The sequence below is a fragment of the Ursus maritimus genome, unplaced genomic scaffold, assembly GCF_017311325.1.
Source record: "Ursus maritimus isolate PB19 unplaced genomic scaffold, ASM1731132v1 scaffold_20, whole genome shotgun sequence".
NCBI classification, from domain to species: domain Eukaryota; kingdom Metazoa; phylum Chordata; class Mammalia; order Carnivora; family Ursidae; genus Ursus; species Ursus maritimus.
In genome coordinates, this window is record NW_024424453.1 from 32,108,007 (window position 1) to 32,132,089 (window position 24,083).

The 24,083-nt window shown below is 36.1% G+C and overlaps 1 protein-coding gene across 8 annotated transcripts in view; it reads right to left on the minus strand.

Annotated features, from left to right (window-relative positions):
• Positions 1 to 782: 782 nt before the first annotated feature.
• ANKRD28 (ankyrin repeat domain 28) overlaps positions 783 to 24,083 on the minus strand; it is a 193,915-nt gene continuing 170,614 nt past the window's right edge. For 7 of the 8 annotated variants that reach the window (XM_040636838.1, XM_040636837.1, XM_040636839.1 and 4 more), the window contains 13 exons: positions 23,620 to 23,646; positions 23,118 to 23,192; positions 20,129 to 20,330; positions 16,896 to 16,983; positions 16,534 to 16,651; positions 15,763 to 15,982; positions 10,641 to 10,728; positions 10,468 to 10,551; positions 9,697 to 9,842; positions 8,973 to 9,055; positions 8,428 to 8,510; positions 7,308 to 7,399; positions 783 to 4,022 (listed from right to left, as the gene is read on the minus strand). In XM_040636838.1, the coding sequence (XP_040492772.1) occupies positions 3,736 to 4,022; positions 7,308 to 7,399; positions 8,428 to 8,510; positions 8,973 to 9,055; positions 9,697 to 9,842; positions 10,468 to 10,551; positions 10,641 to 10,728; positions 15,763 to 15,982; positions 16,534 to 16,651; positions 16,896 to 16,983; positions 20,129 to 20,330; positions 23,118 to 23,192; positions 23,620 to 23,646 (1,593 nt within the window). In that variant the 3' untranslated portion in view covers positions 783 to 3,735. Of the gene's footprint in view, positions 4,023 to 7,307; positions 7,400 to 8,427; positions 8,511 to 8,972; positions 9,056 to 9,696; positions 9,843 to 10,467; positions 10,729 to 15,762; positions 15,983 to 16,533; positions 16,652 to 16,895; positions 16,984 to 20,128; positions 20,331 to 23,117; positions 23,193 to 23,619; positions 23,647 to 24,083 lie in introns of those variants that run through there. The other variant, XM_040636840.1, reaches the window with a different exon arrangement.

The following is a 24,083-nucleotide window of genomic DNA, read 5'->3' on the forward strand; positions in this document are numbered from 1 at the left end:
CTACCTCACAGGATAGATTTATTTCAAATACTTACAACCTCACCCAGTACATGATAACACTTACAGGCATTTTAAGTTACTATTACCAGCATAAGATGATTTTGAGCAAGGTTATTAAAGTTCCTCTTTGCTTGCTCCTCCAGTCACCTATTTATGTCTTTTTGTTCTCACTTTTGTTATCTCATCTCTGTACATGTGTATAATTAGCTCTTTTGTACGTTTGCATGGTCTTTTTGTGCTCTGGAGTGCTAATGCTGACACCTATTCCACCCTCTCTCTTCCACCAACCCATTTTATAAACTACTGATTTTGTTCTTTTCACCTAGGATAGCATTTGCCCCTTCTCCACCTGCTCAAAGCATAGTTGTTCCTCAATGTCCAGCCTAAATGTCACCTCTCCCAGGAAGCCTGTTCTGATCTTCTTTTCCAAAGTCATCTTTTGTTCTCTGACCTTCCTTAGCAGTTCATCTCTACCTCAATTACAATTTTATACTTTCTATTTTCAGGTATATGTCTTTCCCTGATGAGACTGTAACTCCTAGAGGACACCACAATTTCTAAGCTTACTTTCTGCCCATTTCCACCCTCAAGTATATGGCAGGCAAGCAATAAATATTTGTTGAATGAATGTATTTGAGAAGCCCACTTAGGTTCATCTAAACTCTAATTAAAACAGCTAACTGAGAATTCATCAAGTTTTTAAAGAAGTAAAAACTAGTTGGAATACTAATTAGACATTAAAAGATAAGTTTTGCATGTAAAAAAGAAAGACACTTGATTTATTGCATTAAAAAACTTTATTTCATTTAAAAGGTCCAATATAAGCCAAATTAAACCCCAAATTGACAGCTACACCTAGAGCTCCTGAACTAAATGGCACTGAGTTGAGTGTCTTGTTAAAGGAAGTCATTTGCTATTACCACCATTTCCTCCAAAGTAGTTCTAGAGCAGAAGCTGGTATTACTATAATACACATCAGATATTTCAGACGTCATCTTTCATGCAGAAGTTAAAAAAGCAAACAGGCTTTTCTGTTGTGTTTGAGTATAAAAACCACTACAGAGCAGGGCCTGAATGCTTTTGACATACAAGGTGTAACTATAAAGGAACTTACTGTGCTGCTGTGTTCATTCACTGAAGTTGTCCATGTGTGTACTCCAACAATACTAGGGCTGCTCAAATACTATTTGGACCAGTAGTTTGGGATTTCCCCTCATTGGGTGCAGACCAAAGGAAGTGGCTGATCAAGCTGGGGACAGACTATCACAAAATGCGATCACAAAGCAATGAAACAGATTTCCTAATGGGCAAGCGATTGAAAGAACCACCTCACAAATATTTTCAGTAAGAGCATCATTTACATAAAGTGATGCAGGATCTAAGTTCTGGCATGTGTGAGGATAAGTTAAAAACAGCTTGTTACTTTATAGCTACACCTTGGATTTCATTAGATGGGTAAATCTAACTGTGTTTAATGAGTCCTTCTGGAAATCACTTCAGCAGATAAGTCAAACAGCCTGTAAAAGACAAGACATGGCAGAGGGCGTGAGATTCATCCTTCCAACGTTCTCGCGTTCTCTCGGAGGACAGACCCGGGCCCAAGGACAGAAGTTACCGGGAGGGAGGCTTCAACTCCATCTAAGGAAGACCTTTCTAACAGTTAGAGCTGCTCAACAACTGAATGGACTGCTTGGTGAGGTAGAGTCACTGGAAGTGTTCAAGGTGGAAAGATCACCCTTGTAGAAGGGACTCCTGCATTTGTTAAGAGGTTAGACTGGGTGAACCTCAGGTCTCTTTCAATTCTGAGATTCTAGAAAATTCCCTCAGGGAATTCAGAAGAGAATTCCTAAAAGGAAAGAGAAAGCACACATACGTATACTTTTAGAATCCTCTTGCGTTTTTTTTTTTTTTCCAAAAGGTACAATAGAAAATGTAGTCCACTGTCTTTAAAATGCAAATTCACCTTCCTACCACTAATAATTAGGAAGGGTCCATTATGACTTCTTTATATTATAAAGAAAAGATGGAGGATTACATTTATAATTTCTGTAAATATTTTAGAAAAAAATGCTTAAAATCTAGTAGTCAATGCCCTAGAAACTTTATAGATTTTTAGGTAATATGCACAGATACAAATACATTATTCATTAAATACAACTCACATCTGTGTTTTATTATACTCTAAAATATACAGGAATCTTGATGTACTGAAAGAGTGCAAGTAAATACAGTATTCAAGCAGTCACTATTTCTATGTACATGCTCATTAATTCTTCAAAAACCCCACAAAATTATCAAATAGATCAAAATACTGTTCTGTGTTTTCACACTTTATATTCAGAAAAACCAGCTGAAATTTACAATGTCATAAAGTTTCCAGTTTCACAATACAAAAAGGTAAAATGAAATTGGGTATCATTTTGTGAAAATTTATGGAACTTCACCCAGATCTGTAAGACCCCCTACATATGTGAAATCATTCTTACTGGGAAAGTGACAGTTACAGTAAAAGCAGAACCATATAAATTGTTATTTAAAAGCCTAAACAACAGCCTTTCTCTGTTATTTGAAAGGCAGTCTTCCAATTTGGCAGACAATTGCTTCTTTCCCCAAGTAGTAGCATGTTTGAATCTGAATAGGACCCAATACAGAAATGCCTTCCAAGAGACCCAATGATGTTTACTTATCAATTACAAGGGATTTTTTTCTTTTTGATTATTCACTAAACAGTGAAAACAAAAATCCCCCAATCCATTGTGGAGGCACAAAAGTAACATAAGTGATGAAGGTGTACCATCCAAAGTAGCGAGGTCGAAAACTTCATTCCCCAGGACCACTTAACTGCAATAGGGTGAAAATAATCTACTTTTTGATTTCATGAAATTTTCTTCTTCTAGGAAATCTTTACATTTTCAAACAAAAATAGTTCAATTTTAAACCTAAACTATTCAGACCTGGGCAACGACGGCCCGACCCCAATCTATCTCTGTCTACATCACAAGTATTTTCACCCTGACTGCACTCAGCCAGCTGGTTTTTAATTCTAATATTATAAAAGTTGGAATTTTTAAATGTAAAAGAAAAAATGTAAAAATACATCTGCTTTCTCTCATGGTTTAATACAGTATTTGAAGGCTTTCAGATGTTTTCTTTAAAAAAAAATCAACATTTAAAATCAAATCTCAGCTTCATTTTCAGAAATATTAAAGTTTGGTTTAGATAATGTCTCATTTCACCTATTCTGGTTTCCACAAAATGGCATTCTATTAAAAAACTTTTAAGTTACTTGGTCCTTTGGCAATTTGCTGTGCACATAATGCCTACTGTACCAAACTTTTATTGCCCTTAAATTTAGTTGTAGTTTATTGGTGAAATTTAAATCTAGTGTCCTTATCTCTTCTTTTACAATAGTGTTGCTTGTGTAAGCAGATTAGGGAGCACAGTGTCCCAAATTATTCCTGGCACTGCAAAACCAAATTAAACAATTCCACAAAGTAATTTGACATCAAAGTGTTTTCCTCTGGTCAAGTCTATTTCAAGATTCTAGAAGTTCCTTTTGCAAAACTTGCCTTTGAAATCAACTCTTCTTCCTAATGTCATATTTCTCATATCATTCTTCGATCTTTCCTCTTAGGTTGAATCTGTACGTGAATAAGAAAGTGCCTTTTTCCTGAAAAAGCACAATCTGAAGCGTTAGTGTCAGAACTCCTCTCTCAGACCTCTGGGCTCAGCCTCTTAGTAGGTCTCAGAATCAGAGTCATTGAGCTCGTCCACGTCAGTGTATAAGTACTCCTGTTCCCCGCCAATGTTGTTGAAACTGCAATAGGAGCTAGGTTCATTCCTCATGATGGGCAAGGCTTCAAAGCTGACTGTTTTTGAGGTGTTGGTATAACGGTTAATGGCATTGAAAGTCAGGGCTGATAAAGGGCTACTTGATGAGACAGGCATCATGGTGGCCAAAATGAGAGCTAGGCAATCAGCCACATCCTTATTGGGAGCACAGGCCAAAGCTGGGGTATAGCCTAGAATTAAAGATAAAATTTAAATAATTAAACATCCTGAGATAAGGAAATAAGCCTAATGGCCCTTAGTTTTAGACAATTTAAATTACTTGGCTTATAATAAATTGGTTTAATAGAATGATTCATAAATTTCCAATCAGTAGAAAAGAGTAAAGTCCTAGAAATTTAGGGTGGGAGGAGGCCATATATATATGCTATGTTATAGAAGAGTAAACTGAAGCCCAGAGATGGATGATTTCTCCAAGATCTCAAAACTTATCCATAACCACCTAAATTCACAAAAGATATTGAGCTAGAATTAAAACAAACAAAAACCCTCAGATTGATCAAGCTTCCTTCAGAGTGGTGGAAGAATCTTATGCATTAATTTGTAGTTATATTTAGTGCTTACATGCTGTGAAATCTAAATGTGTACAGATTCACAAATGAGGCACTGAGCAGGTGCTCAAAGATGTGTGTTGAATGAATGGAATGACATTTGGCTGTTGATCAACTTTTCTCCTAGGGACACAGAACACTGAAGAAAAACAGGGATAAAGAAGTAAACTTTAAAAACAGGCTAAGCCAAAACCAATGTTTCCTTTTCAACTCTTCCTTTCTTTAGAAGACTGACTTTACCCTTAAGGTACCACAAAGTACCAGCAAACTGAGTAAGGAAACATTTGGTACCCTGGCTGGTACAAGACCCTGTCTTGAGGATGAAGTGAGAGAGAAGACGGTGAGAGCACACCATATAATGCCAAGTTTAGATTATCCCATACGGACCTCTAGCAGCAAATGTTTTAATTTACAGCTTCATTTTCTGCTGCACATGTGGACAGTTTTCCCTATTACTATACATACAAATGCTTTAATTTTCACACTTATATACGTACAGTTGACCCTTGAACAATGTGGGGGGTGGGGGAAGGCTAGGGGCACAAACCCCTGCATAGTAAAAAATCTGTGTACAACTTTTGACTCCCTGAAACTTAACTATTAATATAAGCCTACTGTCAACTGGAAGCCTTACCAATAACATAAAACAGTTGATTAACATACATTTTGTATGTTATATGTATTATACACTGTTTTCTTACAATAAAGTAAGCTAGAGAAAAGAAAGTAATAAGAAAGAGAAAATACATTTATGGTACTGTAAAAAATCTATGCATTAAATGACCTGCGTAGTTCAAACCTGTGTTGTTCAAGGGTTAATTGTATATATATATTTAAATTTATATATTTTATTATTATTTATATATTAATTTATATATTTTATCTATATATTTATTTATATATTTTATAATTTTTTAAATAGTTAAATGATTTATCAAAAAATAAACATTTATGTAACCACTATCCAGATTAAGAAAGAGAGGGGTGTCTGGGTGGCTCAGTCATTAAACGGCTGCCTTTGGCTCAGGTCATGATCCCAGGGTGCTGGGATCAAGCCCCACATCAGGCTCCCTGCTCAGCAGGAAGCCTGCTTCTCCCTCTCCCACTCCTCCTGCTTGTGTTCCCTCTCTCGCTGTCTCTCTCTCTCTGTCAAATAAATAAATAAAATCTTAGAAAAAAAAAAAAAAAGAAAGAATGTTACCAGCATACCAGGAGCCCCACGTGTCCCTTACTAATCACTACCCCTTTCCTCTTCCACAAAGGTAACCACTATCCTGATGTACCTGGTAATCAAAGAACCAAAGGACAGGATATAGATAGGGGAAGCAAAAAGAACAAAAGGACTGAGTCCTAGAGCCTTCCAATATTGAGAAGTTAGGGAGAAACTTCACAAAAGAAACTGAGAAGGAATAACTAGTAACATAGGGTGAAAACCAAAAAAGTGTTAAGTCCTAAAGGCCAAGTAAACAAAGTTTAACAAAGAAAAAAGTATATACCTGAAACTAATCTAATGTTGCATGTTAATTATGCCTCAATTAATAAAAATTAAACAAACTTCAGTTTCAGAGAATTTGGTTACTATTACAAGGTACTATTAACCCTCACCCAGTTATCAATGGAAGGAACCAGGTATTTGTGAATGAAGGCAGACTGGGTTCATCTACAGAAGGAAGGATACTGCAATCAGATCAAATGACTCTCCCTCTTACCCCGACCTAAAGGGATCTGCATCTATTTATCCACGTAACAGTGTGCAGCGTAAAGGAAAATATGGAGATTATTTGGGGAAATATTGGACGCTTGCTACAGCAGACTGCAACCTTCACATCCCCAGTTACTTCCTTATTCCCATATATTTTAAATTCTGTATTAAAACCCTTATACCTATTAAAAAAAAAGAAAAGGAAAGGAAAGGAAAGGAAAGGAAAGGAAAGGAAAGAAAAGAAAAGAAAAGAAAAGAAAAGAAAAGAAAAGAAAAGAAAACTGTGCCAAATTCTGATAGGTCAGGTACAATGAGAACTAAGAACTAAGAACTGACTCAATATTGTGGAGATCACTGGTGATCTTGAGGACAGTGTAGCAGTGTGGCGGGGGAAAAGGTCTGACTCGGGGAGCCTCAGGAGAGAATGAAAGAGGGGAAACACTGGGCACAGCAGGACAGCCAACACTTGAGTAACTGTGCTGCAAAGGGGAAGAAAGAAATATGGCGGCAGTTGCAGGAATAGTTCGATTAGTGGAAGATTTTTTTTTTATTAAAGATTTTATTTATTTGTTTGAGAGAGAGAGAGAGAGCACGAACAAGGGAGAGGGGCAGAGGGAGAAGCAGACTCCCCAATGAGCAGGGAGCTTCATCCCAGGACGTGGAGATCATGACCTGAGCCGACGGCAGATGCTTAACCGACTGAGCCATCCAGGTGCCCCTTGACAGAAGATTTTTTAAGATGAGGGAAATAATGTTTATATACACGTGGGAATAATCTAGGAAGAGTCCTAGAAAAAGTCCTTATTACAGGACATAGTGAAGAACTGTTAAAGTGACAGTCTCAAGTAGGCTTAAGAGGAGAGGATCTAGTGAGTGGTGGGAAGATTAACGTTAGATAAGAAGCTGGCTCTTAAGGGCCTTGATTAAGTATTTGCTGACAGAACAAATTCTTCAAATGCTAAGTTGAATGAAGGTGGTAACACTAAAACAAAGTTAGTGAAATTCAGAAGTTCGTCTGTTATATAGACTTTGCTTATTTTTCTTGCCCTTATTCCCTTTGCCACAAAGTACTATTCAATATTAATTTCAGCTCTCCTCTTCGACCAATACAAAATATCCACATTTACTTCACTTCAAATATGGATTGAAAGATAAAAGCTTCTAGTAAAATATAGGTTAAGGAAAGAAAATACAGAACTACTTACCATTTTCATCTACTGCAAGCACACTTGCTCCTTTCCCCAAAAGTTCCTGAACCACCATTGTCAGCCCATTTCGGGCAGCAACATGCAGAGGTCTGGGAGGGAAAATATATATGTACACACACATAGGTACATGGCCCTGAGTGTACACACACACACACACACACACACACACACTTTCTCTCAATTCTGGTTGTTGAGGGGCATTTTTGCTAAGTTGTGACGACCCAGAAATAAAAATTGGGGTACCCAGTCCTAATAGCAATATAGATGGGAATGGGGGACAACAAAATCAATGTGCGGAGTGTACTGCCAAAGCCTGCAATGTGCATAAGCATAGCATTGCCCCACCCCCAGCAATCCACCTTTAGTTAGTTTGTTTCCTTCTAAGACTCAATGTTTAAGAAGATTTTACTAACTAGACTGCATTCTTAAGTTGTTTTAAGAAATGAGGTAGGCAAATACATATAATAGAATATACAATAAAACCCATTAATTGCAATAGCACAAATTTCAACAGGCTTTGAAAATAATTTAGAGGTTCTGTGACTAGTTTTTGGACCCTGAACAGATCTGACTGATACCTGAATAGGAACCAGTATTACAAAATTGTGGCTTTTTTGTTTGTTTTTAACCAAGACTCAAAGTAGAACAGCAAATGGAAACTGGGAGAGAAAAATGGGAGACTTTGATCTAAGATCTAACCGGTCACTTGAAAGATAGCTGCTCACATTAAGAGCTTGATCTTTCTGAAATCTCCCTAGTCTACAGACACATGTCAAGCTTTTTACCTCATTTATTGCTGGGGTCAAATAACATTATTCCAGTTGATTTTCATAAAACACACAGAATAGTATTATTTTCCTACATAAGATTATGGGTAATTAGATCAAGAAAAAATACAGTATTTTCAATAATAAAGTTTCAGTACAAAACCTTTTCAAATAATACGCCTTTTAATTGTAATGACTTTAGAAATGAGTTTTGTCAATTATAAAAATTGTTCTCTACTTTTTAACTGCTTCTGAGACTGATTCCAATGATCCCGTGTTAGAAAAATAACCTATTAATCATTTTTATAATTATAGGTCACAAGGTTTACACCAGACATGAAAATACTCACGTTTGCAAGGCTGCATTGGTTGCATTGATGAGGTTTCTATCTGTTATCTTTTCCAGTATTAACAAGGCACTAGTTTCATGACCCTAAAATTACAGCAAATAACTCTTAAAAACTTAGATATCATTAAAGATAAATATATAAACTCAATAAACCTCAACTCTTGTCCATACAATATGTACATCACCACATATATGTCATGAATTTTCCTGGCTAATCAAGCCTTGAATATTTGTCCAGGTGTGTTGGTGGAATAGGGTTAGGGGAGAGGACAGGAATATTTAAGACTGGAAAGATTAAGAAAGATAATAATTACATTTAGGCTTACACTCCAAAACTTACTTGGCCCACTGGAGACTTTCATATATCATGGTGCCTAATAGATCAGCATTTTTTTTTCCCTCAAGAAATCTAACGCCAGTGATCAGTAGAGAGGTTCGATCTCTAGCTCTGTTCATTTTAGTGAAGTAGAAAAACTTAACTAAATTTGGGGAAAATGCCACTGTTGATATAAACAATGAAAACATATCCTTAAAATGTGTACCTACCTTGCTGCAAGCCAAATGGAGGGCGGTGTTTTTACTGTTATCTTGTAAAGTCAGATCTGCACTAGCACTGCTAACCAGCATCTCTGGGAGGAAAAATTGCATCAAGTCTTATATTTATGAATACATATCTTAGATTACTAATAAACTCACTGTAGAGAAATAAAGATACAAAGCAACAATATCCCTCTAGTGAAAGCTTAAGAAAAATACTGTAACCTAAAATGTACACACTATATCATCATTTATCCTGTAAGTCACAGACACAATGGCAACTAACATTTATGCTGTGAGAGCTTACTAAATTTCAAATACTGCGTTGAGTGCTCTGGATTCATACTCTCACAATAACCCTACAAAGTAGGCACTGTTACTTTTCTCAACTTTAAAAATGAAAAATTTGAGGTATAAGGTCACTTAATTGGTAGATCTAGGACTCATATGCAGTCCATCTAACTCCAGAGCCAGGGTCTTAACTGCTATCCTACACTGCCTTGCTATAGTAAGACTGTCCAATCTGCAAGGGCAAATGAAAGCATTGTGGCCCTCCATAAAAATGTGGGTTGAAAGCGGGTTAAAGGTTTTAAATCTCAGGAGTGGGGAGGTAATAGTGGCAAATGTGACAGAGTCAGAAGGCTTGGGATCTAAGTTTTCCTTAAGTCAAACACACATAAGCAATATAGCATTACAAAATTAGAATAACGCAAGCCTTAACCAGTGTCTTTACCAACTGTATTTGTCTGTCCATTTTCTGCGGCCATCATGAGAGGTGTCTTCCCAGAAGAGTCTACAGAATTGACTTGAGCATTATGGCTGAGCAGCAGCTGTAAACACTCTACGTGGTCTGTGAAGGCGGCCGCATGGAGAGGGGTTCTGTAATACAAAGAAATGGGAAGACTTCACTAAATCTGTTTGTCGTATATTCTAGAAAAAATTATTCCTGAATTTATGACAAGCAATTTTCAAGGGTCTACATATTAGGCTATAAAATCATTGCCTGGATACAAATAGGCTTAATGGAGTTTACTGATTTCTGCCAGTATTTCTGATAATATAAAAGGCCCTTAACTAAACTAGTGTAACATAAAATTGCTTAAGAAAATTACGTCATTAAAGATATTTTAGAAGAAATAAATCCTGACCCAATATTGCCACCTATTACAACTGGTGAACTCTCCTCCAGCCTTTATTCATATTTAGAAAACTGTTAACTTTATTAACAATAATCTTTGGGTAACAAACATACCTTTAAAAAAGGGGGTGGGTAAAAAACCATCTTACAGGTTTTAAAGAGGAAGACTGACAAAAATCCTAATAAAAAAGCCTCTTATAATGAGAACATGATTAAGATTTTATAACAACTTATACATCCAAATATAAAAATCAACTTTTAGTTAATAATGGGTTCTCTGTTCATTCTTCCACATTAGTCTAATAATTAAGTTTTTTTTTTTTCCTGTTGCAAGTCAAGCTATTTCCTATATAGTTGAATTCCTACCTTCCTTTTGAATCTGTGGAGTTCACGATGCTGGCACCTAAAGTATCAATTAACATTTCAGCAGCACCTTCGTTGTCATTTATCCTGTGTAAGGTAACAAAGTGATCACTCTCACAGCAATGGTGTATTTCTTAAATAGTCAAACCAAATCTCATTCATCTGCCTTTACTTACACAGCACAATGCAAAGGACTGAAAGCATTTCCTTCCATTTTCTGGAAAACTTCCTGTTCTAAAAGAAGTTCTACACATGTCTCATGACCTAAATAAGTAAATGAGAATCAGATTTTAAAATCCAAAAAAGATACTGAAGTGCCCAAATATACCCACAGAAAAAACTTCACGTGGATTAAAAATAACTGAGTTCACTGAATGCATTAAATATCACATTTCTAGGAGTTCACCTCAAGACCTGAAATTCAGAAGCTTCTTGTAATTTTACAGCAGTTTATTACTGACACAATATTTGTTTTGTGGGGAAAAAAACAAGTCTCATTATTCTTTTTCATGATGACCAGTTAAGAGATATTCAGTCATTTTTTAAAAAGTTATATTTATATAGCATAATTAACTTCAAAATGTAAATATTTTCTGATTTTAGTAATGAGCAAATGATAAAATCTCAAATACTACAGTAGTGTCTAGAGGGAAAAAAATCCATGTTTCTGTTGCCATCACCATCTCCAGTTCCACTTTGTAGACTGTAACCACTATTACCTCAAAAGTTCCAGGAAATTTCTAGGCATATAAAACTGCATACACATAAACATGTGTACTACTTCCTTTTAAAATTTTTATGCAAATTTTTAATTCTGCAGCTTGTTTTTCACTTAATAAATTGTATACATCCTTCCATAATAGCATATATAGAAGTCCTGTTCTTGAATCTTTGGAAAAACTTCACAGCATTAAAGTGTATCATAAATGATTTAATTTCTAATTATGTATTTTGAGGTGATTGCTAGTTTGCTTCTGTTATATTACCAAACATGCTGTAATAAAATATTCCACTACTTTATTTTAAAAATTTTTTTAGATTTTATATATTTTTGTGTGCGCGTGAGTTGGGGAGGGGTGGAGCAAGAGGGAGAGGCAGACTCCCCGCTCTGAGCTCGCTGGGATCAGGACCTCAGCCGAAGGCAGACACTTAACCCACTGAGTCACTCAAGTGTCCTCCGGTACTTTTTTTTTTTTTTTAAACAAGTATTTTTGTGGGATAATTCCTAGAAATGATATTGCTGGGTTGAAGGACAAGTACAGATTACTGATAGACATCAGGCACACAGTTATTTATTTATTTATTTTTAGATTTATTTATTTATTTATTTTTAGATTTTATTTATTTGAGATAGAGCACATGCACGCATGTGAGTGGGGGGAGGAGCAGAGGGACGGGGGAGAGAGAACCTCAAGCAGACTCCAGACTGAATGCAGAGCTAGACATGGGGCCTGATCCCACAGCCCTGAGACCATGACTTGAGCTGAAATCAAGAGTCGCTCAACCAACTGAGCCAGTCAGGTTCCCAGGCCCACAGTTTTTGAAGACAGGGAAAAACCTAAACTTCACATTTTCTTTACTTAATTTTCAAAGCCAGGATTTTAGTTAAAATACCCCAACTGCTATACTAATTGCTCCAACTGAAATGTTGCATCATTTATTTCATTAGTCATTTGGAACCTGCTTTAGAAATAAATTAGATTCTTATACAGGCTCTTTACTTCTATGGCTTAATATTTGGCTAACAAAGTGATACCAGATATATTTTCTTTTAAATTACTCTAACATTCTCAAATAATAGCTCAACTTAATCTTTATCCTATAATTGTTTTTACCAGGAAAAGAAAGTAAGTTTTAGGAAACCTGTAATTGTTCCATCTTATGTTAGTTATTTTCTCTAATCCAGTGGTTCCCAACTGGAGCAATTTTGCCTCTCAGGAGAGATTCAGCATGTCTGGAGACATTTTTGCTCATCACAACTGGGCATGGGGTAAGAGAGTGCTATTCTCATTTAGCAGGTAGAAGCTAGGGAAGCTGCTAAACACCTTCAATTCACATAGCAGTGCCTCACAACAAAGAATGTTTGCCACAATGGCAATAGTGCTAAGGTTGAGAAGGCTTAAGTTAATTCTCTCTCTCCAAACGTCAACTCATTACCAAAAAGTAGCTATGGAAAGTTGTCCAGTATAGATTTGTTTCCTATCTTCCTAGAAGAGCAGTTCTTAAGGCGTGGATCTGGGGAACCTTGGCGTGCTATTGCAAACTAGTCTTCTCTTAAACTAGCCAGTAAAGAAATTTGCCACCCTTCTCACTAAAATTGGTTTTTTTGTTGTTGTTTTGAAAAGAAGTTATTTTTAATAAAAATGTTATCTATATTAACATTTAATGGATTTATTACATAAGCAAATTAATATTCTTAAATTTCTCAGTTCTCATTTCCAATACAGCAAATATTGACAGCTCTAACTCCCAGATCTTGACACTGAAAGATTTGAGAATTACTGAGTAGACTGCATACTGCAAAAAGAGAGTTCTGGGCTACGGATTCCCTCCAGCAAGTTTTCAAGGTGAAAACTTATACTTAGCGTCCTACTTTATGAAAGGATGATACAACTGGTCTCTTCTTGTTTCAGAGGGATGTTCTGAGGACACTTAGAGCTTCATAAAAATTTATCACTTTTTAAAAGAAACAAAGCGATAATGTAAGTACTCTTAAGCTCTGTGATTGAATGACTACATAAACTAAAAATCTGTACTTTAAGATTTAGTATGTATAACCAACTCTTTTCTAAAACTTTGTCATCATTTCATTTTAATTTTGAGAGAAAGGTTGTTTTCTGATTTGTTAGAGTGCTTCCAATTTTGTTTCTAGCCATTACTAGTGGAAGTAAAACCATTTTACATATTCTACTCTCAGAATGCCAAATTATAAAATAGACTTTTGACTATAAATATGGTATTAATTTTAGACTGCTTGTATAGTCTCTTATTGCATATAGCCAACACACATCTAATTCCTTTCAGCTCAATTCAGGATCTGCATAAATTTGCTACAGTCTGGAAATTAGACACATCTGTTATGATCTTTAAATGGCAACCAGGCATGTAGTTCATGCACAATTTTGTCTGTTTTGTCTCTTGTACACAACATGCTTAGAGAATCTAAATTTAGCAGTAACAGAGTAGAACTCACTTTAGGGAAACAGTGTTCTTCATAAAGACCTGATAAGAAACGTTATAATAGATAGCAACTCTCCAAAGGGTAGTTAAAACAGCAGTTTATTTACAACTAAATGATCTGCCTGAGGAAAGCTAGCTTATTGTGTGATTTTTCCAACGGTTAATTTTCACTGATATATTAAAACAGAATTAAGTAATGAAAGTCTGCTTCAGAACAGTTTCATTTCTTGGGGTGCCTGGGTGGCTCAGTCAGCTAAGCATCCGACTCTTGATTTTGGCTCAGGTCATAATATCAGGGTTGTGAGATCAATGGCTCTGTGATGGGCGTGGAGCCTGCTTAAGATTCTCTCTCTCCCTCTGCTCCTCCCTACCCCTCACTAAAAACAAAAACAAAAAAGGAACAAAAAAACCCAGTTTCATTTCTTAAATAAAACTCACATCTGTAGGTGTTTTCCTACAATATTAGATGGTTTTGGTTTTCCTTGTACTTGAAAATGTCAAGTTACATCATAAAAGCAAATCAAATTCCAATAGCAAAATACAGTTATCTTCTTAAATTCAGGACTAATCTTTGGCCATTTCACTATATTCATTAAATACCAATTTTACTGAGTAGAAAAGAAAAAAAAGGAAGTTGAAATCCAAAGGTTTTAATCTTCAAAACTGTTCTGGCTTAGGATCTGAGGTAGTAAAATTGAAACGGACTAAATTAAGCTTGTGAATTAGCAATACATTCAACTATTCAAGTCTGATGGTACCATCAGTACTCAGAGATGACGGATGCCCAAAAATAATCACAGAACAATCCTCAGGAAGAGACCAAAACTTCCTCAACAGCAAAAGATCAGAACTCTCAATTCTGGCACAAGGATTAATATGAAAATCAAAATACTGCATCTAGAAAATACTTATGAAAACATTTAATTAAACTGTAATTTTGCAAGATTCAGGTTTCTCCCCTTTCACCGTAACTCAACATTATTTGTCAAGATGGCTCCAGTAAAAGAACCATGAAGCAGCACATTACAAAAAGGTAGAAACCTCAACTCTCTGGTAAGGCAGTCAGCTGGATTTTAGACTAGATACTATACTTATTTTTTTAAGCAAGTCAATATTTGTATCAAGAGGCAATTTATATTTTCTTAGTATTTTGAGGGAAAGTTATTAGAATTGTGAACTAGTTTTTCAGGTATGCTCTCGTAACTAACAGTAATCTAAACGCGACAATGAAATTCAGAATAAATTAATCCCCCCCATATCCCTGCTAAAGCCCTTAGCCCGAACTTTGACAGAGCTGATGTTTATAATATACATAATGTACCCTAGCATTCTCTAACATGATCAAATCTGTGGCTCTACACAAGGAAAAAATAATTATCTTTCAACATGCCTCATCACTTAAATTACCTTAATTAGTGACATTTCAGAAACCAAACTCCACTTTGAACATTTATACCTTAAACAGAGCTTTATACTTCTGTGAGTGACTGTTAGTGAGCCTACCTATAAAAGGACAGACTGGCCGTGAGCTTCTAGGAAGTCAAAGGTCAGTATGTTCTAATCATGCATGAAAGTTAACCACAAAAGTCTCTAAGTTTCTAGTTCTGTGATCTGCTAAGATTTTATCCGCTTAAAATGTTGAGCATACCTGTTACTGTTGATAGAAGGCTCTATCTTGTAATGTGCTCAGAAAACATACACAGATTTCAGTTTAGAATGTGATACATTTTCATTTTTTGCTACCTTTTTTCCCCTAACACAAGTACACTTAGAAAGTAAAAGAACATCATCAAACTATAAGCATACTATATAAAAGACACGGTAAATATTATAAAAGTATGTTAAAAATGCAAATACCTGTTGAAACAAAGATCTAAGAAAAACTTCAAACTTAATGATAGCTTATCTCAAAAGATCTTTGACAAACTAGTGCCTTGGCTTCACCATGACAAGTGACAGGAGTAAGCTTACAACTAAATAGTAGAGTACTTTTATGCTTCCTAGTGAACTTACAGTTGCCTAATAAATATTCATGAATATCAGAATGTGTTACAGTTTGCTGTCTCTGCTTGGTACATTAACAGGCATTTAATGTAGATTTGTATCTGTATACTCAACCGTTGTAGCAGGCCCAGTGAAGTGCCGTATATCCATGATTGTCTGCTATGGCTGGGTTTGCATCCACAGATGCTGCTGACTGCAAAAGGGCTCCAAGAACACCAATGTGTCCACAGGCAGCTGACAAGTGTATAGGTGTCCGGCCCCTGCTATCTCGAAATAAGCACTTAGCACCATGTTGAAGTAATGCATCTACACATTCTTCATGGCCTGTAACTGCCTGGAAGAAAAAGTATTTGAAGGTAGTTGAATATATTATCTTGGGAACTACATGCCAATGAAAAAAAATTTTAAAGTCTGTAGCCCCCATATTTGTCCATTAAATGTCCATCAAGCACTTATCATTTTTTGAGTAATTCAGTGCTTTTGTTGGAATTGGCTTAAAAATTCATGTAAAGCAGTAACTTTGTCAAAATACAAGTATTAAGAAAAACCAGAATTAAGGAACTTACAAATCACTGAAAACAATGAAGGCAAAAAAGGTGAAAGGTTTCAAAGGTGAAAAAGACAAAAATGTGTAAGAAAATAGTTGTAATAATGAGAAAAAGTAAAACTGACATTAATTCTACTCAAGGTCTTAAGAGTTTTCAAATTTTGTTCCAACGTTGCTTCCTAGATTAAGTTGTGTTTTGAAGCTGTTTAAAAATGAGCGTTCAAAAATTATTTGGTAAAAATTTGATGAAGAAAAATAAACATAGCCTAGTTCAGTTTTAGGCAAAATGAGATCTGAAGAAATTTTTGATTAAAAGCAATGGGAATATTTTTGCTTACCCCTCTATGCAATGCTGTCCTTCCCCATTTATCTTTGGCATCTACATTTGCTCCTTTGTTCAGCAGTGAGTAAACACAGTCTGTGTGCCCGTTGAGAACAGACAGCATCAGAGGAGTCCTGAGCAACAAAAGGGATAGGTTCAGTGTTATCACCTAAGACTCCACTCCACGAAAAACAATTAAACAGTGTGATGGCGTGGTTTTCTAAACATGCCTTTTTGTGATGCAACTTTATACTTAAATGAGAAAACTATACTTGATGTTACTCAGTTAACATACTATGACAGAGTTACTAAAATAGGGGCAAAAGTATGAAGATTAACACATATCTTAGAAATAATTTAAAAATTATTAAAACTTACTGTCCATTTCCATCTTGAATGTCTACTGCATTCTGCGGTTCTGCATTTCCTATTAGTAGCCGCAAGCACTCTGAATGACCATTTGTTGCTGTCAAGTGATATTTTAAAATTTTAGTAATTACAATGGTAAAATAGAAAATTTCCATCTTAGGGAACATTTTTCTAGATATTTAACTGTGAGATAGTGTCACTGAATTTAATAGTCAAAGAAAAGATATAGATATAAGCAAAAGGTTTCTATTGCCTTTATTGGTGAAACAAGATACAAATCCGTCATGGTAAATTACGGCCACAGCCATCCTTCACCATCTGCCCTGCTAACAGAATGCTCATTTTATTTGGCGCTCTAGTGGTGGCAGTGTGATCAAGGGAAGGCACCCTGCCTTCAGCCAAGGGATGAAATCGTGAATAGATCAAGTCCATCACAACTCCGTTCTTTGCCAGTGACTGGTTTCTAGATGAGTGCTGGTCCAGTCTGACCACTGAGATGCTAAGAAGTCTGAGGGCTTCTGGGAAATATTTTTATCCCTGATAATGACAAGTCCTTCTTCTTTTCCTGATTTTTGATGTGAATTCTGTAAAGAAGCAGTAGCCATTCTGTGCCATGACTGTAAAGGCAAGAGAATAGAGAACTCTGACACCATGGCTGAATCAATCGATCCCAGAGCTGACTCTGACTCTACCTCTGAACATTTTATGTGAGAGGGTAAACACTTGTCACTTAAGCCACCTTTTGGTTGGGTATTATGAAAGAATTCCAACTGATACATATAAAATAAAAGAAGAAACAATCTAAAGACTGTATTTATATGTCCAAACACATAAAATGGGCAATGGTATAAAACAGAAGTAGCCTGAACAGTAAACTCTTTTTTTAATTAAGGTTTTATTTATTTATTTGAGAGAAGAGAGAGAGACAGAGATGGTGAGAGAGCATGAGTGAGGAGGAGAGGGAGAAGCAGGCTCCCTGATGAGCAGGGAGCCCCGCAGACCCTGGGATCATGACCTGAGACGAAGGCAGATGCTTAACCAACTGAGTCACCCAGGCACCCGAAAACAGTAAGCTTTTAAGGTAAGTTAAATGCTCTGCAAAATTCAGGTCCTTCCCATACTACGATAAAACCTGAAGTTTAAAGTAATATGTAAGTCACATAATAATGCAAAAAGGAGTATCACTGTTCTTCCTAATTAAAAGAAGACAAATGAATGAAAGCAAGCTAGGTGTCCTAATATTCTACAGTACCTTCTAACAACTATATTAAATTCTAAGTTATTAAGATGGTATAAAATCATTCCGCATCTACATGCTATACTCTGCCAGCAGCTCTCATCATAATCAGTAACAGCTGTCACTGAAGCATCTCACTTGGGGACGCATCAAGGAAATTGTTTGGCCCGCCTCTTCTTTAATGGACTCACTTGCACTCAGTACACAGTAGCTCCTGAGGAGTTTTTGTGTTTTGTAAGTTCAATACCTAAAACATCAAGCATAACATCACTGTAGGAGAAAACTGGCTTCCCTTTGGAAAAAAAATTGCAATGTCCTCTTCATGACTTATGAATAAGGTGCTCCCTAACAACTTCAATTTGAAAGCCATCTTCAGAACCAGGTTTGCACTTATTAAATAGGTAGGCACCAATTAATGACCCGTAGCTTTTTCAGTGGAGAGGATGTATAGACTATCTGACATTGGCTAGCCACTTCTGAGGGACTTGCTAGTGTCTTGGTTCAATATTTATCAATTCAGAGTGCAAACCACTCCATGAAAGCTTTAAATCAGCTCTGCAAATGATCTGTGCTTACAACACAATGTTTCAAGTTGCAGAATGGCATATAAACTTCATTTTTTTCAGAGTAATAGAAAAGGATGGCATTTTGACTCCTTAATTCTTACGATATAGCAGTTTATATATACATAATTAGGAATTTTAATCCATTTAAAAATTTTTCTGTTTTTGAGCCATGCTTGAATATCTGATAGTTTCTGAAAGGATGCTTAGGAGCAACAGTGGGTGTTACCTAGAGTCTTCAAAAAAGCAAGTTTCCTAAAGGACTGGAAGTAAAGTCCAAGACCCATGTTAAAATGTGCCTTTAAAAATCAATCTATAAAACCAGACTAACTGAAATGAATCTACTCATATAAAGGAAGTCTACTGGGGGGTGAAAAAAAATACTGGGGGGCGAAAAAAAATACTTGGGGAGGACTTCTTCCAGTATACCAGTCTTAGCTATTTAAAATGAATACAGGGGCACCTGGGTCGCTTAGTCGTTAAGTGTCTGCCTTCAGCTCAGGTCATGATCCCAGTGTCCTGGGATGGAGCCCTGTGTCAGGCTCCCTGCTCAGTGGGGAGCCTGCTTTTCCCTCTCCAGCTTCCCCTGCTTGTGTTCCCTCTCTCACTGTCTCTGTCAAATAAATAAATAAAATCTTAAATAAAATAAAATAAAATAAAATAAAATAAAATAAAATAAAATAAAATAAAATAAAATAAAATAAAATAAAATAAAATACTGACTTGTAGTAATTCCTGTAGAGAGTTGTGAATCTACATCTGCTAGCAATACACAGCAGTACCAAGTCATACAACGACATGATTACATAATTTTGCAGTTTTACATATTTGCAACATCACAAAATCACACCATGGAGTAGATCTTGTGTAAGGAGGTGCTCTATAACTCCCGTCTGAATATACGTTTAATGCAGCATTCTGATACAATAAGCCAAAATGTTCACCAACAATCCAAAATAACTTCCTTTAGAAAGAAGTAAAAAATATTGCATTGTTGAAGTACTTCAGAAGTTAGACTACTACATACATCCAATTTCCAAGGTAGATAATGTTTTAAATCAATCATAATCTTGCTGTTGGCTTTTCCTTGAAAGAAGAATCATTCAACCTTTTATTTTTTTCAGATTTTATTTATTTGAGAGAGAGAGAGAGAGAGAGAGCGCACACGTGCAAGAGAGGAGGGAGGAAAAGAGGGAGAGGGACAAGCAGACCACGCAGAGCACAGAGGCTGACATAGGGCTTGATCCTAGGACCCTGAGATCATGACCTGAGCTGAAATCAAGAGTCAGCCGCTTAACCGACTGAGCCATCCAGGCACCCCTCATTCGACTGTTTAAAGTCAACATTAAAATAATTACCAGGAGTATAACATACAAAAAATTGAAAAAGAAGAGTATCAGACGGAAAGTGGTAACTAAAATCATGCATAATATTTGACATACCTGCTGCATGTATAGGTGTTCTCTTCAAAATGTAGTCTTTGACTAAAATTGAGGCTCCCTGATTAATGAGTACATCCACACATTCAACATGGCCCTTAAATGCTGCAAGATCTAAGGGTGTTCTTCCACTACTATTTCTCACATCAAGATCTAACAAAGACTGTACCAACACTTCTAGTGCTTGATGGTGACCATGATAGGCCTAGGAATAAATAAAAATATAAATTAAAAAAGTACATATTTAAACTGACTTCTCAGATACCTTAGAAAACATAAAGGAAGTAATGAACAAACTTGCCTTCACATTATTATTATATTTGAGATAGTCTAAAACTTGCATATTGAGAGTTCATAATCAAATAGTAGGCTACAGTGTTACAGAATGGGTATTCAAAGTTCAAATTTCAGGTTATTTTATCACTAGCGTACAACGGTCTGGTTCCTGGCATTCAATAAATGAGTTCAGTTACACCTTTCATTCTAAGTCTATGATTGCAAAACCTGTGCTATTATCAAAGTTCAGTGCTCCACTTAACTCCCTGATAAAATTTTACTACACTTAAATTATAGAGATAGCCAGCAATTGAAGTTCATTAGTATTTGAGTCTTCTGATTTCTCAAATTGAAATGACTATCCTCACTTCATAACATGCTGTAACTAAAAAATAAACATTTCTTTTAGCACAAAAATACTTAACACTGAGCCCGGCTCGAAGAACTGCCATGTGCCAGGTACTAGCTATACAATAGAGGATGAAAATTTAAAGGTTTGTCAGATTGAAGTCCCCTTCTTTACCATAGTCTGATGAAGAGGCTTTCTACGTAATTCATATCAAAAACCAACATGTCAACTGAACATCTATTACTCTCATTGGACTAGATGCTGAGCAAGACATAAAAGCAATTAACAAGACCCAGTTGTGGCATGCAAGGAATGTTCTCTCTAGTTTACTCACATTACCATTTTGTAGCTAAAGGACTTTCATATGTCATTTCTGATACCATTCAGAACTATAGCTTAGCAGTTTGTTATCACATGTGAACTTTTCACTGGGAATTGAAAAATGTAAAATTCTACCATACTTGAGCTAAATCTGAAAAAAGATATACAGCTAGAAGAAGGCCCCACACTGCAGCAAAGGGCTGTAAAGTTATTTCTTGCAGAAAATGTCAGAAAGTACCAGACGTAAAGTTGCTCTGGGTCTTACTCATCTCTTTGGTATTTCTGACTACCTACAGAGATTCTCAACCACCTCAAAGATTAAAGTAATTTGAGATTAAGGAACTCTACTGTCCTAGGATCATATTTAATCTTGTTCCTCAATACCAGGTCAATGAAATTATGCTACTAGCAGAAAGAACTGTGAGAAAGACACTATATGCAGAAGATAGTATATAACAAGAAGAGACAAAACAAGGATGACAAGAAAACATGACGATTTGCCAGAGGTGTTCCCCTTCTGATGTCCCTGTATACGACGGAGACATAGTACACGTACTATGTGCAAAGACAAGAACCAAGACCTCAAGCTAGTGTGTTTTCACAGAATTAAGGTGTCCTGGATTGGGAGAGTTGGAAGGGAAAAAAATTACTTCAAGTTAATTTCTGAACACCTCCTACGAACAGATACAAAATGTGAAAAGCGGTGGTATAATCACAGTTCGCTGAGCCTTATTACTAAATTAAAAATTGTTTCTATGTTTCCATTTCAGCTTAAAAACGCTATTCAGCACAGCCATGTTCATATAAAGCACCACAATACGTAATAGCCATGGAGTAAAAAAACCAGTTAAAAAAAAATCAATGTTTTTGAGATAATATATTAAAAAACTTGGCAAAATGCTTAGTCTGGCACCTAGTAAGTGCTCAGGAAATGGCAGTGCTACTGTAAGAATGACGGTGATGATGCAAGAAGAACTGCCTAGTTGTCTGCTCAGACTTCATTTCTCACCACCAACAGCAAAATAGCTATTTTCTCCATGCTTGCTTTGCCCTTTCCGATGACTTATTTATTCTGCAAGTCTGGGAGAGCAGATAGTATTTCAAAGACCCAAAGGGCAAGGAAGCAGGAAGCTGCAGCATATCTCCTTAGTTACTTAGAAAATGGTAGGGAGTACTAGCAGGAAGAAAGGAGCAGAAAATTCAATGCAGATGCATCGGTATTATAAAATAGGCAAAAAGAATATTATAAAAAAATAATAGCATACGTGAGAAGAAATGATTAAAGAGAATCAGTGAACTTGCAGTGATCCTCATGAACTTAGGTACATACCCTTATAAGCATTTTACTATACATAAAACCAGAACTCTCCCAAATAGCTAGTGACTGTATCTGAGTCTGCTGATTCTCAGTCTTCCTCTCACCCCCTACAACTGTTAAAGTGCTCTGTTCCAAAAACAGACTCTTCTTTCAGCACAAAAAGAACAAGATTGGGCCCTGCTTGAAATTTCCTAAAGTAATTCATTCCCGTATCTGATTTAAAGAACTGTTATACTTCACTTACCTTTTCCTCTTAGTGACTGACATTACAAGGAGTAAATCAGAGTCATCTTAAGCTAGAAGGGAACATTACAAATCATAGAGCCAAATTCTATGGCATGAGCAACTGAAGGACCAGTGAACACACACTTAGTGCTCCAAGATCAAAGAGTTGTAGAAATACAGCAGAAAATACAGTTCTGCTCAGCAAGTTAGAAGCCACTCCATTAGGGCAGTGCCATTTTAAAATTCACATCACAAGTATATTCTCTCCCTTAGAGTAGGCTTTGGGAGAAACCCAAAGACCACTGTTTGTTTGTTTTTTAAACGGAACAAAACATAAGTAGTACATTTAAGAAGTCTCTGAATTTAAAAAGTTGTTGAAGATTTAATTTCATGATCATCATACATGGCCCAAAAGTTATTGGGTACTAGTTTGAGTCAAACAATCAGATGGGAGATATTTTCAGAAAACCAGCCATCAAGTTGACTGTAAAGGCAGTACTCACAGCCAAATGTAAAGGGCTTATTGTTGCTCTATTATCTGAATCACTCAGCATGTCTGTCCCAGAGGTTTCCATTAACTGGAAAGAAAAGTATTTGAAATGTCAGAAATCGTATTTTTAGATATATTATAGCAGTTATTCCTGCCCCCTCCCCCAAGTTTAAATCCATTTTAGAGTAAAAATTGATACTTAAATATGAATTTTAAAATCTCAGACCATTATTATGAAAATTCCACTCAGCAAGCTTATACAACAGATCATCATGAAAGGGTGGTGAGGACCACAGAGTAAGAGTTCTGAGGTAGGGCTATAAACTAGCTTGAGGGAAATGCTATTTACTCACCACCAAGTAAGAACCACCTGCCCCAGCCCCATCCCCTAAATACATGATTTCTGCCACTGTCTTTGTTCTCAGGAGTATGTAAAACAGGCTTCAGCTCTAGTGAGAGCAAATAAATTAATTATAATACTCTGAATAGTAGGGGGAAAATTGATTATTACTTACAACATCTAAAGGAGTTTCACTTGCAATCTGAAATAAAATTCAAAATAAGAATATTTAGCTTAGAAAGTATTCATATATTTTAGAGCTAAGTGTTACAGGTCTCTATTTACACATGGCTTTGTTATACCCACTCTCCCTTGAAGGGAAGCAAAGTTTAATATAATTTATAAGGTAAATCTAAATAAAGAAACTTTTAACTTGAAGCATCCTGTTACACACTTGTCCTTTGCTTTCTCTTGGGTTTGGCAAAGTGGGGTGAATGGTATGTATATTCAAGAATGAGATCACAGTTGAAACAAAGAGTTCCTTTGCAGAAGTACTATCTCCCCTATCAGGATGGACTGTAAAAAGAATGGGCCTTTCAGAAATCTCTAAATATATGGAAAAAACCCTCCTCTCACTGGGACATTTCTCACGCAAGATACGATTACAGTTCTTAGACATTTCTAGAAAACATTTATTTA